At 24.6% G+C, this 16,360-nt stretch overlaps 1 protein-coding gene across 1 annotated transcript; it reads left to right on the forward strand.

Annotated features, from left to right (window-relative positions):
• The first annotated feature begins 320 nt into the window (after positions 1-320).
• Positions 321-11,265, forward strand: LOC145847947 (putative methylmalonate-semialdehyde/malonate-semialdehyde dehydrogenase [acylating], mitochondrial). Its single transcript, XM_082953769.1, has 13 exons — positions 321-401; positions 586-627; positions 1,780-1,851; positions 2,385-2,546; positions 2,703-2,781; positions 4,140-4,294; positions 6,063-6,210; positions 6,349-6,512; positions 7,436-7,583; positions 8,699-8,880; positions 9,285-9,453; positions 10,489-10,598; positions 10,791-11,265. Exons 1-13 carry the CDS (start codon positions 372-374, stop codon positions 10,890-10,892), a joined length of 1,563 nt encoding a protein of 520 aa, XP_082809895.1. The 5' UTR covers positions 321-371; the 3' UTR covers positions 10,893-11,265.
• Positions 11,266-16,360: the final 5,095 nt, after the last annotated feature.

Genomic DNA, 16,360 nt, shown 5'->3' on the forward strand with positions numbered 1-16,360 from the left:
GAATTGTTATATATAATTTTATCATTATAAGACCAAACATTTTTTTCAACACCAGGTTAATTGACTACATTAAAGCATATGAGCTTTGAGGATACTTTAGAAATTATATTATTTGTTGTTGTATTAAAAAAGTAAATGTCAACTTAATCTGAGGAACTAAACTATTAAAGCTATTAGTTTCTTAAAATTTTCTTAACCTAATATAAAAGTTACAGCAAAATAAAAAAAAAATACTATGAGCTTTTGAAGTCTTAAGAAAAAAAAATTTTAGTGCTATATGGTATTAGTTAATTTTTTTTTACTTTTATCAACATTTTTACAGTAGTAAATAATATTTTGTATACACACAAAACTTACTGGAAAAAAAAGTAATGTTACAATCTGCAAAAAACTTTAGCCAAGTTAGTTATTTAAATTTGAATAGTTGTTTAAGTAGTTGATTTAATATTAATTAGTCTTAGTAGCTTAAACTGTTGTAGAAAATTAATTTAAGAATATGTTTTAATATTTTTATAAACAAAGTATACAAAGACTTATAAATATTTTGTAATATAAGCCGGTTAAAAATTAAATTAATTTTTTTAGGTATTGAAGACTAACAATCTAACTTTCTTCAGGAATGCTTCAGTTAGTTATATTTATTATATTCAAATTACACAAAAACATAGCACTTATCAATATTATTTTTTCAAACTTATTAGAAGAAAAATTAATTAAAAAAAAAATTATGTTATTAGAACTTCATTTTGTTGTTGTTTGACTTTTTGGCTTTATGATGATTTTGTTCTACTAATGTTTTTCATTATAAAAAAAAAACTTAAGTCATAACTTGCAGAATTAAAGATAATATTTCACAGTAGCAAAATACAACCATATATTAAGTAAAAAGGTCATCTTACTATCCTTTTATGAATCCAGTAGATCTTAATTGTTGCTTAAAGCTACTTATTATCTAATTTTAATGTTATAATATTTGGGTTCTTCTTAAGGGTTGCCACACTCAGGCTAATAATTAAATTTAATAAAACCTCACACAACTTTACGTTAATTTAAAATTTTTGCATATTATTTTTAAATATTAAGCTTATGGGAAATTTATTGCAAAACTCATAGTAGTTTGGATTTTTTCTTAAATTTTAGGCTAGTTTTATAATTTTAAAATATTTTGATATTTTTAAAACTTTGATATTTACTTTCTGTTTTTTCTAATAAGTTTAGAAATATTCAAACTTAACTAACAGTTAAGTTTTTCAGTTTTTGTCTTTGACTACTTTTTTTTTGTATTCTAATAAACTCAGGCTAGTTTGATATAATTCAGGCTACCTTTTTGGTTAAATGAGTAACAAACATGAATTGTAACAGTTGTTTTATAAGCTGTGAAAAAAATTTATTATAGACCTAAAATCATTTCAGTTTTAAGTACTACCTTAACTTTTAGAATAGTGTTATTTAGTTTTTTGTCAGTGTAGAATGTACAAACATGTATGACTGCTTTTCTTGAACTCAATATAGGTTAAAATTTGTAGTTGTTATAATTGTTTATATACATGAACTTACTAGTTGAGTGTTTTAAAATTTTCTGGACTAAATAGTAAACTAAAATTTGTAAAATAATAATTGAAAAAAGTTATAGAAACTGAAGAAAAGTCTTATTTAAATTTTGTTTATTTATAATAGCTTTTTCACAACAATTGCACAAGATCTGAAATTAAATATACAAAAAAAGTTATCTTAAAAATTTATTTTTAATGTTATCTAATTTTTTATTAAATTTTACAGACTACAAAACTTTTTATTGATGGTAAATTTACAGAAAGTGAAACTGAAAGATGGATTCCTTTGCACAATCCAGTAAGTTATTTTAAGTATAAATGTATGACATAAAAGTTTAAAAAAACCATCAGGCTTTAATTTTTATTTACGGTGACTAGAAAATCTAATGTGCACAGTTTGTTCATTACACTAACTGATTGTTTAGAAAGACTTTCATAGTTTAAAGATACAAAAGTACTAAATCCATGGTGTATTGTTTTTATAAACCTTATAAGATTTATAAAAATTACAAACATGAAAGACTTGGAACAATTACCATACAAAATCAACAAATAAAAAAAGTTATTTCTGTACACAAATTGTTTCTTTAAAACTTGCTAAAATAAGGTATATAGCTTCACAAATTTAATTTTTAAGTAAAAGTACATTGCAAAATAAGTTAACATGTTCACTTAAACTATTTTTTTATACAAGGGTACTCTGTTAATATGTATTTTTTTGTTTTTTACTTATAAATTTAACATTTCTCAATAAGAATATTTAGATTACTTTGTATATTCATTAAATTTTTTAGTTATTGTTTTCAAAATTTATCAACTTTTATAACAAAGGCCACAAATGAAGTTGTAACAATGGTACCACAAGCAACACAAGCTGAGATGATGGCAGCAGTTGCCAGTTCTAAAAAAGCATTCAAAAGCTGGAAGAATACCAGTATTTTGCAGCGTCAACAAATGATGTTTAGATATCAGCAGATTATTAAAGACAATATGGTTAACTAGCACTTTTTTTCAAATTTTCTATTGTTTTGTAGTTGCTACAAGTGTATATGTCTGCTTGTGTTGTTTGTACGTAATATACATTTGTTTGTTTAAAATATTTTAGTTACTTCTAAAAAGAAAGAAAGATAAGTAGTCTATTAAAAATAGGGTGAACTTGCCAAAAACATAACTCTCGAACAAGGTAAAACTTTAGCAGATGCGGAAGGTGATGTTCTTAGAGGATTACGTAAGTTTTTTTTTCAAATAATTTACTTAATTATTTTGTGTCTTTGACTTTTTTCAACATTTTAAACCTGTTTATTATATTTGTAGTTTTCTTAAAGAATCAGCCTTAAAAAGATTACAATGTAGGCAAAAGTATAAAAATAATTAATGTTCCTAACTTAAAATATTTTAACTCTTCAGTAGTTTAATTAGATTTTTATACTAATTTATATATACCTCTGATGATTCTGGCTAAATTAAAAAACTCAAACTACTTTTCAATCTTAAAAACCAATTTTAAGGGCATAGGAAGGAGTCCAACACTTTTTTACAAAAATTAGCGTTAACTTTTTGGAATTTCAAAGCTTAAAGTATATACTATAAAAAACTTTTTATAAAACAAAAAAGATTAGTTAAGTTTTGAGATATAATCAGTTTTGTAAATGTATGGAATGGGAAATCTTTTAGCCAATTTTCACTGATAAAAAATTCACCAAAAATCTATCTATTCAAAATACAAATTTAATCCTTTGTTAACAAAAGATCCTAGCGAAACAATTTCACTAGAGTATTTAATAATAACAAATTATACAGTATCTCCATCTTAGTTTTTAAAGTAATTTACTTAAAACTGTTAGGAAATGTTGTTTTCAATATTACGAGCAACTTTTAGGAAACAGATATGTGAAGAGAAGATTGATTATTTTTAATGACCAAAGTTTAGAAAAAAAAAATCAATTTATTTATTTATAAAAAAATAAAAGCAAAAATTGGAAGTATCTTTTCCTCAAATTTTCATAACTTATTAAATATTAGACTGAAAGTTTAAAATGGTTGCTAAAAAATTATAGGAGATAGATTTTTTATTAAAAAGTTTTTTTTGCCTTTTTATTTTGCGACTGATATAATGAAATTATTAAACTCACATTGGTTGCTTACATCTAAAAAGTTACTTTAAAGTTGAAAAAAAAAGGTGAAGAGTAAGTGGTAGTTTAGACATCAGTGTAAAAATAAGACTAGTTTTTAAGATGAGTGGTTGACCTTTTTTTAGTAAAAGGCAAACTTAAGATAACTTTTTTATGAAAATAAGTTTAAGTTCTTAAACTAATATTTTATATTGATGTCTTATCTGACTGCTGGCTTACATAAAAAGTACACATATGTAGTTGTTAATTGCAGAAAATAAAAATTAAACAAAGTTTAGTGTTTCACAAATTATCTACGAAAATAGGCAGACTCTTGATGGTTACTCTAGTATAAATGAATGACAAGTCATTATGTTACTTAAGATCAAAAAGCTCTAAAACTGATTTAATTTTTTGTTTATTATAAAATTGATAAGTATTTGGTGTGTGTTTGAATTAATTGTAATTATAACAGAGGTTGTGGAGCACTGCTGTAGCGTAACTTCGCTCACATTGGGTGAAACAATGCAAAGTGTTGCAAAAGATATGGACACCATGACATTCCGTTATCCAATTGGTGTATGTGCTGGTATTACCCCATTTAATTTTCCTGCTATGATCCCATTATGGGTTAGTTATATAATATGACTCTATTGTTTTATTTTTAAGTCTTATTACACTAAAACATTACTGGTCTATAATAATTATATACAGCTATGAATGTTGAGTAAACGTTTGTTGGTAACAGTTTTGGTTTTTTTTAACAGTTTTGCTAAAATGTAATTAAATGATTTATTAAAATCAACTGTAAATTTATCAGTTCTATTTCCTAAAAAAGTTGTTTAAATATATGAATAACTACATTTATTTATACATATTTTTAAATTGTATTTTAAACAAAAAATTATAGTTTTTTCATTATAAATCATTAATATTTTTTTAATTTAAAAAAGTGGTATTTTTTTGTAGAGTGTTTAAAAGTTTCAACACACTTTTTGATTAAAATTACAAAAAGTTTTACAAAACAAACACCTAAGTTTATTTAATTGCACAATGTTTACATTGCTCACATTTAAGTGTACTGCAATGACTTTGCGTTTCGTGTGTAATTTTTGTATGAACTATGATTTAAAGTTAATTTTTATAGATAGTTTTGTATAAAGATAATTTTATTTGTACTGTTTTTTTTTGACATAATTAATTAGTTTTTCTGTAACTTATGATAAATTTATTTTATTTATTGCATTAGTTTTATGCTTTCATAACAAACCTATTGAACTTATTTTGACCATTTATATTTTAAATTTTACTTTGAAAGTGGCAAATTGCATATTGTAGAATAAAAAAAAATTTCAATTGAAAAAAATTGTGAAAAAAACTTACTTAGTTTTTATTGCCCTAACTACAAATGCACTCTTGCTGTAAATGTTGAAACTTTATTAAGAATATACAAAAACTAATAACTAAAAGACGTAGCAAAAATTTATTCTCTAGTTAAAAGCAAAACACTAACATATAAAGTTTATGACCATATAAACTTTGTACCGAAAAACGCTCATATCAAAACAAATCAGTACTTCATAAGATTTTAAATAATAAAACTGCCCGAAAAGGTATTGAATGTATTTCCTTAATATTTAACAGCTCTTTTTGTATTAGTAAGATAATTATACTTTACTATCTAAAAAACAAAACATTTTTTATTTATTTTTAAAGCTACCTTGTTTATACTTTGTGCTTGTGTGTCTTGATAAAGATTTAAACATTTAGATACTCACTGAATTATCCTAAATATTTTAAAATATTCAACCTACATCGTTGGTGTAGTATAATTGGTCATAGATAAATTAAAATTTTCCTTTTTAAGTTTGAAATAAATAACAGGTTGTCTTGTTTTCTATTGTTGGTAGAAAGTTATAATAATAACAATAAAAATATTTGTAGTATAATGGTTGTACGCAAAATTATCTGTTTTTTATATATTTATAATTTAAACAATTTATAGCATAGTTAATAAATACATGAATGCATAAATTTTACTTTAATAACTATCTTTTTGACTAATAATGAATTTTAAAATTTAGAATATAAGTACTTAGTGATTTACATAAAATATGTTCATATGCAGCTTGAATAACTAAGTATCAAGTTCTTAAGTCTAATTCAAATTATTAAGAATAGACTACTAACATAAAAGTTTTAAATTTATTTTATTTTGTTTTATAAAAGCAAGAAGTTTAAATACAGCGAAAAAAAAAAATGTTTTCATTAAAATTTTGTTAAATTCAAAAGTTAAATTTTATTGAGTTTTTTATTGATGCTTATTTTAATGTTAAGCTTGTTTAAGTCGTATAGTTTTTAAACAGACGTAGTTTAATTAATATTCTTTTTAACACAGATGTTTCCGATGGCACTCATAACCGGCAACACTTCTCTGATGAAACCATCTGAAAGAGATCCAGGTGCCACCATGATGCTCGCTCAGATGGCCCAGGACGCTGGATTCCCTGACGGTACCATCAACATTATACACGGAGCGCATGACTGTTTGTTTAATTTTTTTTTATTAAGCTTTGATTTCTTAGTAAAGTTCTTCAAAGTAAGAGATGTCTAGTAGACATAACTAAGAAAAGTAAAAATAGTTATTAATTGTACAAATTTAAACTATGTACGAACAAAAACAGCGGTCAACTTTATATGTGACCACCCCGACATTAAAGCAATTTCATTTGTTGGATCTAACCAGGCTGGTGAGTATATTTATGACAGAGGAACAAAAACTGGAAAACGTGTACAGTCTAATATGGGCGCCAAGAATCATGGAGTTGTTCTTCCTGACGCCAATAAGGTACTACTGAACTTCGGTTTAAATTAACATTGTTTTTGTAGGTTTGATAATGTTTTTAGTTTAAAGTTTTACATGCTTTAAAAAAATAGTAAAGTATTTAATTTTAAAAGCTTTTGTATTTTCAATATATGTTGCTTAAATTTTGATTTTTATCAGTTTTTTTTTAGTTAATTTAAAAGAATCTATACATACTTGTCTTTAGATTTTTTTCTTTTTTGAAAAATAAAAAATTGTTGACTATAAAGTTGACCAATTTTTCTATAAACTTGAATTTAAAATACTTTTTATTAAAACAATTTTCTAACAAACATTATGTTATAAACCGACTTTACGTTCTGACAAATTAACTTTGGCTTAACTAAATATATATTTTAATATCGAAACTAGATTTAAAGTAAAAGGCTGTAACCAATCTAAGTTGTTAGGGGTAATTAAATGGTAATAGATATGGGTAGATAAGATAAATACTTCTAAGATACTTGAAAGTAAACAAAAGTTTATTTATAAATATAAAACAATCACACGACACACTAACTAAAACTACAGTTCAACACAAATGGTATTACATTTATAATAAGTATCTTATACTTAATCAAGAAAGTATCTTAAATTTAACGTGTTTGTAATGCATCTTAACTTTAAGCACACCAATAACTGCCGAATGCTCATAACTTTGAAAATATTGTTTGTTTTATATCAAAAGCAAAGAAAACTTTTTTTTTCTTACGTATTCATTGAAAAGAAATTAACTCCTAACAATAAAAAATGTTTGTTTTTTCAATACTGGAAGCACGTCTCGAAAACTGCATAAAACAGTTTACAACATCCGCTTTTAAATAAGTTTATCGCGTTAATACCGCGACGAGGCAACTTAAGTAAACGCAGTTTTAGTTTTACATACAACAAACTAATATACAACACAGGAGAATACATTGAATCAACTGGTTGGTGCAGCATTTGGAGCGGCAGGTCAACGATGCATGGCATTATCAACAGCCGTGTTTGTTGGCGAGGCTAGAGAGTGGGTTACCGATCTGAAAGCGAGAACTGAAAAACTCGTTGTCAATGAAGGTTGGTTATTTTTTTTATGGTTGGTTTGTACTAAAATGTTTTTTTTGTTCAAAAATTTTTATTTTATTAAAATTGTTATTTTAAATTTAACTCCTATTTAGAATACTAGCTTTCAGCTTTTGTTTGATATAGTTATTTTTTAAAATTGTAGCGTAAGTATCATATTTTTAAATCTAGATAATAAGAAAAAATGTATAAATAAGCTTTAAAACATTGTTTCAAGTATAAAAATATATCTTGCTTTCATACCTTTTAGTACTACCAAATCTATTGGTAGTCAGTTTTAAATGGAAAAAAAAATTGTACAAAATACTATAAGGGTTATGTTCGGTATGTATAATTATTTTTTTTTATGTTAAAAAGTTTTTTTTTTATAAATAGTGTTTAGTATTAAAAACTTGTTTCAGTATCATTTATTTTTTTCTTATTTCGCCTTTTTTTTTTGTAATTAAGATAGACAGTTTTATGGAGTCTCTTAGTGTAAATATACCAGTATAAACTTCTAAGACTCTGTAGCTGTTTAAGATTTAATTATATTTTTACAATATACTTTATAGTAGATTAAAAACTGTTGTAAAAAATTTTTTTTTAATTCGTGTTTAACTTTATAAAAGCACCTGTTTGTTCATAACCACTTCAAAACTTTAGTTGGCATATAAATTAACGATCAATTAAATTTGTTATTGAAAACTCATTTTTAAAATACCTAAATACTCTTTTCAGGATTGATATAAAGCCTGGAAATACCTAGAATTTAATAGGTTAGACAAAATAACCTGGAATTTTTAACAATTTTTAGATGTAAAATAATTAGATTTAAGTTAGATAAAAAAAGTATATTACAAACGGTATTTTTTAAACTATTAAAAGTTTTTCATCGTATAACAATTTTAAAAAAGAATTACACTATCTGTTTAATATTTTATACTATTAAAGATAGTTTTTTACTTTAAATTTTATTTTATACTAATAATGGACAAAAAAAACTTCTAAAATCAAAAACCTGGAAAAGACTTTTTTTAAACCTATGGCTATTATGTCTATGCCAAAAAAGGTTCAGTAGTTTTTTAAGTGCTTAAAAAGCGACTCATATGAAATTATTAAAATCGGCTTAGGAACCCAGGCTGGATGCGATTTGGGGCCTGTTATTTCTCCAGAGTCAAAATCGAGAATTGAAAGTTTGATTCAATCTGGAGTTGATGAAGGAGCAAACTTGTTGCTGGACGGCAGAGGTGTAAAAGTGAGCGGATATGAAGCAGGAAATTTTGTCGGACCAACCATTCTCACTGGTGTCACTGTGAGATTTTTTGATTATTTGTTAAAAAAATGTTTCAAGTAATTGTTAGTTGGATTACAGTTCTTCAAAAAAAAAAAGTATTAATCTACATCTTTTTTAGTTTTAATTCCTTTAAAATACAAGTAGTGTGATATTATAAGTGCCTTGTATGATATAAAAGCTGATATTGTTATTTTTTATGCTCTGGCGTTGTAAAATTTACAGCAGTTTAAAAAGGTAGTCTTATTAAATAACACGACAATAGCATAAGAATAAAACAACAAGTAATCGTACAATTAAAAAAAAAAAACTAATATGTTTTTTTTTTAATTTTGTGGCTGATGTTAAAACCTAGTCTTGTATTTATTAAATGTACAATAGCATTTCATTTAGTATGTGTCGAAATATACTTACTAAATTATCAGCCTGAGATGCAATGCTACAAAGAAGAAATATTTGGGCCTGTCCTCGTTATTGTTGAGGTGGACACTCTTGATGACGCAATTGAACTGGCAAATTCAAATCCGTACGGTAATGGAACAGCTGTCTTCACTAACAGTGGGGCTAGTGCAAGAAAATTTGTTGATGAAATTGGTTAGTTTTTTTTGTACATTTATTGAAGTTTATTTTGTTGTTAGTATATTTATTGACTTGATTACCTTCCAGTATGTTTTAAGTTTTTTTTTCCCCAAATAGACCTGAAAAATCTATAACAGACTTTATTATGCATTTATGGCTATTTACACGATTTCTAAATTTAGTAGTCAAAATAATATTTTTAAGCTTGTCATTGTGTTTTTAACTTTAGTAATAATTTATTTCTTGGAAATTTAACTTATTAGTATCTCTCATAATTATAATATTTCTTTTTTTTTACCCTCTTTATGTTATTTAAGAATAGTAAGTGTTTTTTATTAATAAAAACTATTTGTTTTTGTTAAACAATTTTCTTGTTTATAACATGTATTCGACAAGTTTATCTTTTTTTTTGTAGTTAAAAAATAAATACTTACACTTGATAAGATTAAGTTTAGTTAAAAATTTTGATAAAAGATTCTCAAAAAATATAAATGATTTTTTTATAAAGTAAACAAATTTTAACAAAAAAAACATACTTTGTTTATATATACAGCATCACAACACTAACATATATCAGAACTTTCCTTAACCTATATACAACATTAATAAGTTTTTTAAGCCCTTTAAAGCTACATATTTCATATAAATCACAGTTTAGTTTTTTTTTTAAAGTTACTGAAATCCATTATGGTATTTGCAGGTTTAATTAAGTTAAAAACGTCTTTTGAAATTTCAGTATAAAATGCTTATCAATTATTTTACCTTGATAACTTATTTATTTTTGTAAGTATTTATATATTTTTTTTAAACATAAATTACTAATTGTAGTATATCACTTTTATAATCTTTTTAAGACTTAAAATCTTGTTTATACGAATAATATTTGTATCTATAGTTTTAAATAGTTTTTTAAAATTTTGAAACATTTTGAAAATAAAACTTGTAATCTTTGTTCAAATAAAAATGTTACAGTACAATCCGATTCAGTTGAGTTTACCTGCGATTATGTTTTTGTTTTATCTCCAATAATTTACACTTGACAATTTGCAGATGTTGGTCAAGTTGGAGTAAATGTTCCAATTCCAGTTCCACTGCCAATGTTTTCATTCACTGGAAGTAGAGGCAGCTTCAGAGGTGATTCACATTTCTACGGAAAAGAGGTATTTCCATAATGATTTTGTTGATGTAGTTTTCATTTGTTTGTTTTCTAATAACTTCATTAATGGTTATTTTGATTTTGTTAAAATAATGCTATTAGTAGTGTCTTTATAAGTTATAAACATCTTAGAGTAAAACAATAAAACAATAGTTTGAAAAATCAAATATTTTTCTATATTTAGTAAACAATTTAGGGAATCAACTTTTACACGCAAACCAAAACTGTAACTTCACTTTGGAAACAAGAAGATGTAACCCACTCTAGAGCTGCCGTTACTATGCCAACCATGAAGTAAAAAAGAAGCCAAGTAGTATTTATTCAGTTGTTGTCGATTTTTACAGAGTAGGTGATTGCATAATGTCTTCATATTTAGTTGCTATCTAATCTATACATGTGTATTTTTTTTAGCCAATTTTAACATTTAGGGTTTTTAAAACATAATGAATTACAACTGTTTCTGTTTTCTAATAAGGTTTAATTTTTATAATTCGTTTAAATAATCAAGATTTTATTTTAGAGTGTTATCTGTAGAAAATTTTTCTGTAGACGTTTGTTTTAAAAAAAATGTTATATGTTTTATTTACACTTATTTTCTTTAAGTCATTCTTATTCTATTATTCATTTATTGTAATATTTTAGTAATTTTGAAATAAAACTCTTACAGCTTGTTATATCGTTTTTTAAAGATAATTGTTTGTTAAGTATGTCCTGGTATAGTTTATGTCTGTTAATTGCTCTCCATAATGTAAATTTACTTTGAGTTTTAGTTAAGTAAAAATCTGACTGCTTATAACTTTTAATGAAGCCATATCTGATTTTGTTACAACCAAATAATTGATAATGACGGTAAATAAGATTATGGGTTAATGTTATATAGGGATATAATATGTTTTTTGAAATACTTTTAGAGAAAGCCCAAAAAATAGTTAGGTACTATAATTTTAAAGGGCAGCAGATGTTCAAAACTTTTTAAAATCTTTACCGGAGCTTCTTAGTTTTTACTAATTTTCTTTTAGTTTAAACTGTTTCAGGCTTTTAATTTGTGAGTTTAGTAAATTTGTTTAGTTGTATTTATTTTAGATTTCGGTCAATTTTTTCAGACAGAGTTAGTTAACTTTTAATGTTAAACAAAAAAAATTACTGATATTTTTCTAACTCTTTTTTTTTGTAAATTTAGAACTTATTCCTTTAGAATTAATATTATTTACAAGAGTACAACGATAATTTAGTATTTTAATTACTTAAAAAAACAATTTTTATTAGATATATTATGAGTACATTTTTATAAGGAATTATGAGTATGTATATAGTATAACAGTTTGAAACTTGCTTATGCAAATAAAAACCAATGATATCAAATCTTTAAAAGTAACTTTATCTAGATTCCTATCCTTAACTTATTTTGGCCCAAGTTTGAAATCTAACCTAGTTTACCTAACAGGTTAAAGGTAATTATTTAAATAATTATAATCGAGGTTAAATTTAAGTCTTTTTACATAGCGTTATTAAAATCATATAAAAAAACACTTATAAGGTACTACTTATTATGATTAAACAAAAAGTTAGGTTGTATTCATAGAAAAATAATTGAAAATTAAACAAACCTATTAAACATCTAAACAATAATAGTTATTAAGAGCTATTTGTGACCATGCAAATCACAGTATAATTAATAAAAAGCATTAGTTTTAATTTTGTACGTTGTGAATAACAATGTTTTTAAATTCGAAGACTTAAAAATGTTCCAATTACTAACTATCGTTTCTAGCTGGTTCTCTTAGCTTTGTTTTCTTTTATTACTCTTTATTTCAAATTCATACTGACAGCTTATTTAACAAAATTATTTTCTAAATAATGTTCATAATGATAAAATAGCGCTCAAAAAGTTTGGTCAAAGGACTTGGTGTACGAAAATATCTTTTAGTTATCGAGTCATTTTTCACGGATATTAGTCTTTAAATTCAAACTTTCTTAAGAAACTTTTAGTATGTGAAGCTTACATGTTTATTAGATACTCCAACATTTATGTAACTTCAAAATGAAAACTAAAACATTATGGAACGTGATAGAAAAGCACAGAGTGACGTTTTAGCACGATTCTTTTTAATGTTTATATAACATTTCTACTTACATGTTAAAAAAAATAGTTATGCAACATGTAAACTAAAAGTTAATAAACTTTAAATGTGTTACGTGTTTTTAAGCTTAAACTAAAACTTCGTGTTTGAATTTTAGTACTGGTTATTTTATAACAAACCTTAATTTTTTTAATAAAGTTAAATTTAAAAAGTTTATTAACTCATTATGTAATAGAACTTTAACGAGGAAATGTTTATACTCTTTTATTTACAACTGAATCATATTTTGTAAACTTAGAAAATATGCAATTTTTAAGTTTCTTAAAACTTTTATAGTTAGCGTAAATTAGCTTTAATAAGCTTAAACTTTAAGCGTAAATTTCAATAAAAGGTGTAAAATACAAAAAACATCGGCGAAAGTCAGCAGAGCAGAAGCCTGGACTTTCGTTTGCCGTGAGACAAGCTCAAATTTAACAAAGGTTTGATCACGCCAATTCGATCATCAGACCACAAGTATCGTTTAACAATAGGGTTGATCACGCCAATTCGATCATCAGATACTTGTGGTCTGATGATCGAATTGGCGTGATCAACCCTATTCTTAAGGTGTGAAATATTGATAAATAGTTTACCTTTTTTTAAGTTCTGATAACTTTATAGACTATTGAAATTTACTTGATTCGTTTTTAAAACATATATAGCTTTAAATAGAGTTGGTAACTATTCTTTCCCTTTTTTTCACACTTTGAAGTGCCGAAATTGCATATTCAACAGGATGATGACTGTATTAAGTTGAACTTTAAACGTTTAATTCAACATAATCTTGATGATTATTTAACTTTTTAACTAATAAGTATTGATCGTGCTCAATGACGCTACAAGAAAAAGTTACACTCCGTGCTAAAGTATTACTCAGTGCAAAAGTGACGCCATTCTAAAGTGTCACTTGTGCTAAAATAACGACCCGCGCTAAAGCGACGCTGTGCTTTTCTAATACCTACCAGAAGCTCTACTGTCAGAAAATAATTTCAAATAAATAAACATTTGAAGATAGTTAAAAATTTCAATTATATAAGTTTTTAAAAATATAGTTTTAACTATTAATAATACTTTAGTAGTATTGCTATAGAGATATAACTGTAACATAAAAATTAAAAGTCAAACTAATTAATTAAAAAACCACATAAGTTAGTTAAAACTAATACATTTTAAATACGTAAAGTTGTACGAGTTATTTATCTTTTATTGAAGTTAGTGTGTAATTAAACGTATTTTAGTTTTAAAATTAAATTTTTTTAAGCTTTAATTTTACATATATCAAACCTAGAAAAAGTAAGCAAAATTTGATATTAAAAAAAGAAGATGTAATAACTTAATATTCAGTCTCCTATATTTTAAATACTTTTTATGTAAAATAAAGATAACTTAAAGTTTTTAACTAACACTTGCCTTTCTAGTAAAATAGTTAGATTGTTAATAGAACTTTTTATAAGAAAACATTTTAAACTGGTTCTAATGAAAAATAAAAATTTGATAAGTTACTAAAACAACAATCAAAACAAGTTACGTAAATATTAAAAAAAAAACACTAAACATGTTTAAACTGTTTCAATAAAGCTTAAAGAATTTTCACAAAATGTTAACACGGGTTGCTAAAGCTTTTAATCATCAGGGCCTCATTTTTATTATTTGTATATGTCGATTATGTCGAACAAAACTCCTTTTTTTAGTTAGTGCGGTTAAATAAAAAATACTTTAACGAACAAAAGCATTTCACTGATATTTTATATTTAAGCATTATTAGTTATAAGAATTAATTAAAATTTTTAACACTAGATTAATTATCCCGTAAAGGCCGGTCACTTAAAAAAAACTTAGACATTTATGTGTTACATATTTCAAAACATCAATAAATAAGGTAAATAAAACTTGTATTGAACGAATACTACGCTTAAGTCAATCTCCGCAAAAACTTTGTGTGTTAAAGATATTGTTACGTCATAAAGCATTCAAAATAGATAGTTCGAAATAAACTTCATTAAACATTATACTACTAAATTCAAACAAAACTAAAAAACCAACGATTTAATTATTTTAACAGTTTCTTTTTATATTGTTTGTTAAACAAGAAAAAAAAACGTATAAATAATTGGTCCTAAGACTTGGTGCACGAAAAAAACGTCTTTTCTAGGACTACTTAATAACAAGTTTTGTTAAATACTAATGTAATTGTTCTACAAAGACTAGTCTGAACAATTGCTTATTTTTAAATAGGTTTATAACAAGTGAAAAATTTATAAAAATAGTTATAACTGTTCAAAATATAGCTTTAATTGTTTGCTAACAAAAGATCATAGTAAAGTAACTTCACTGGAAAATAAATAAAAATAAATTATACAGTAATCTTCCTTAATTCTACCAACATATGTTTCTGTGTGTCAACGAATCAACATACTTCAACCGGGTTCTGTAAAAAAATAATTACTGTAATGATAGAATAGAAGCATAGAATAAAGTAGGTGTATACATGTTTTCATTAAAATAAGACATTTTCTACAGATAATAGTTATTAATAGGTAATATACTTAATATTAAATCCGACTGTTATAAAACTATATAATATTTGTGATTATTAAGTCTAAAATAATGAAAGTAAGCTAAATTACACAACAAAACATAATATAAACAAACAATTCACGTTAATGGGAAAGATAACTAATTCAAATTTTATTGTAGTTAACTAATGAAAAATACATTCGTTACAACTAATAATTACGTCACAATGTAAATAAGGTTATTTAAACAATTTAATTTGTATTGCAATGATCATTGATTTAGTTTTTATGTAATCTATTTTTAACAAAAATAAAAAAATTAACCATTAGTTAGTGAATCAATAAAATTTAATAAAACTTAACGACGCTGAAGGCAATAAAAATCACAGAAACTCGATGTAACATATATATTATATATTGAATGTTTGTAATGATTGAATCAAAGTTATATAGAATTAGGAAGCAGATTTAGTTCAAATGTAAAAATCAAAAATGAAAAAATTAAACTTTAAGAAAAAACAAAACACAAAAAACAAAATTGTTATTGGGCTTACAATTTACTGACCGATAATTAATTTACAGGGACATATATAAAATCATAATGACCTAAATTAAATATATACTGTATTTTATAATTAATAAAACAAAACAAAATAATTAATTGGTAAAGTAGAACTCCAGTATTTTACCTAATATTAACTATTATCTGTTGAAAATATCTTATTTTAATGAAAACATGTATACACCTACTTTATTCTATGCTTCTATTCTATCATTACAGTAATTATTTTTTACAGAACCCAGTTGAAGTGTGTTGATTCGTTGACACACAGAAACATATGTTGGTAAAATAAAGGAAGATTACTGTATAATTTGTTTTTAAAAATAGTTATAACAACTAATAAAATTCTTTTAGACACAAAAAAAAATATTATTTATTTCTACTTAATTTTGAATTAAAATTATTAAAAAACCTGTTCGAGTGATAACAAACATAGATATTTCTTTTGATAGAACGTACGATCAATGGAAATATCAGCGAAAGTCTACAAAGCCTAAGCCAGAACTTTCGTATGCCGTAAACAAGCTCAACTTTACACAATGTTTAACCATACCAATTTGATGATCAG

The sequence above is a fragment of the Thalia democratica genome, chromosome 1, assembly GCF_965202585.1.
Source record: "Thalia democratica chromosome 1, ktThaDemo2.hap1.1, whole genome shotgun sequence".
Classification (NCBI taxonomy): domain Eukaryota; kingdom Metazoa; phylum Chordata; class Thaliacea; order Salpida; family Salpidae; genus Thalia; species Thalia democratica.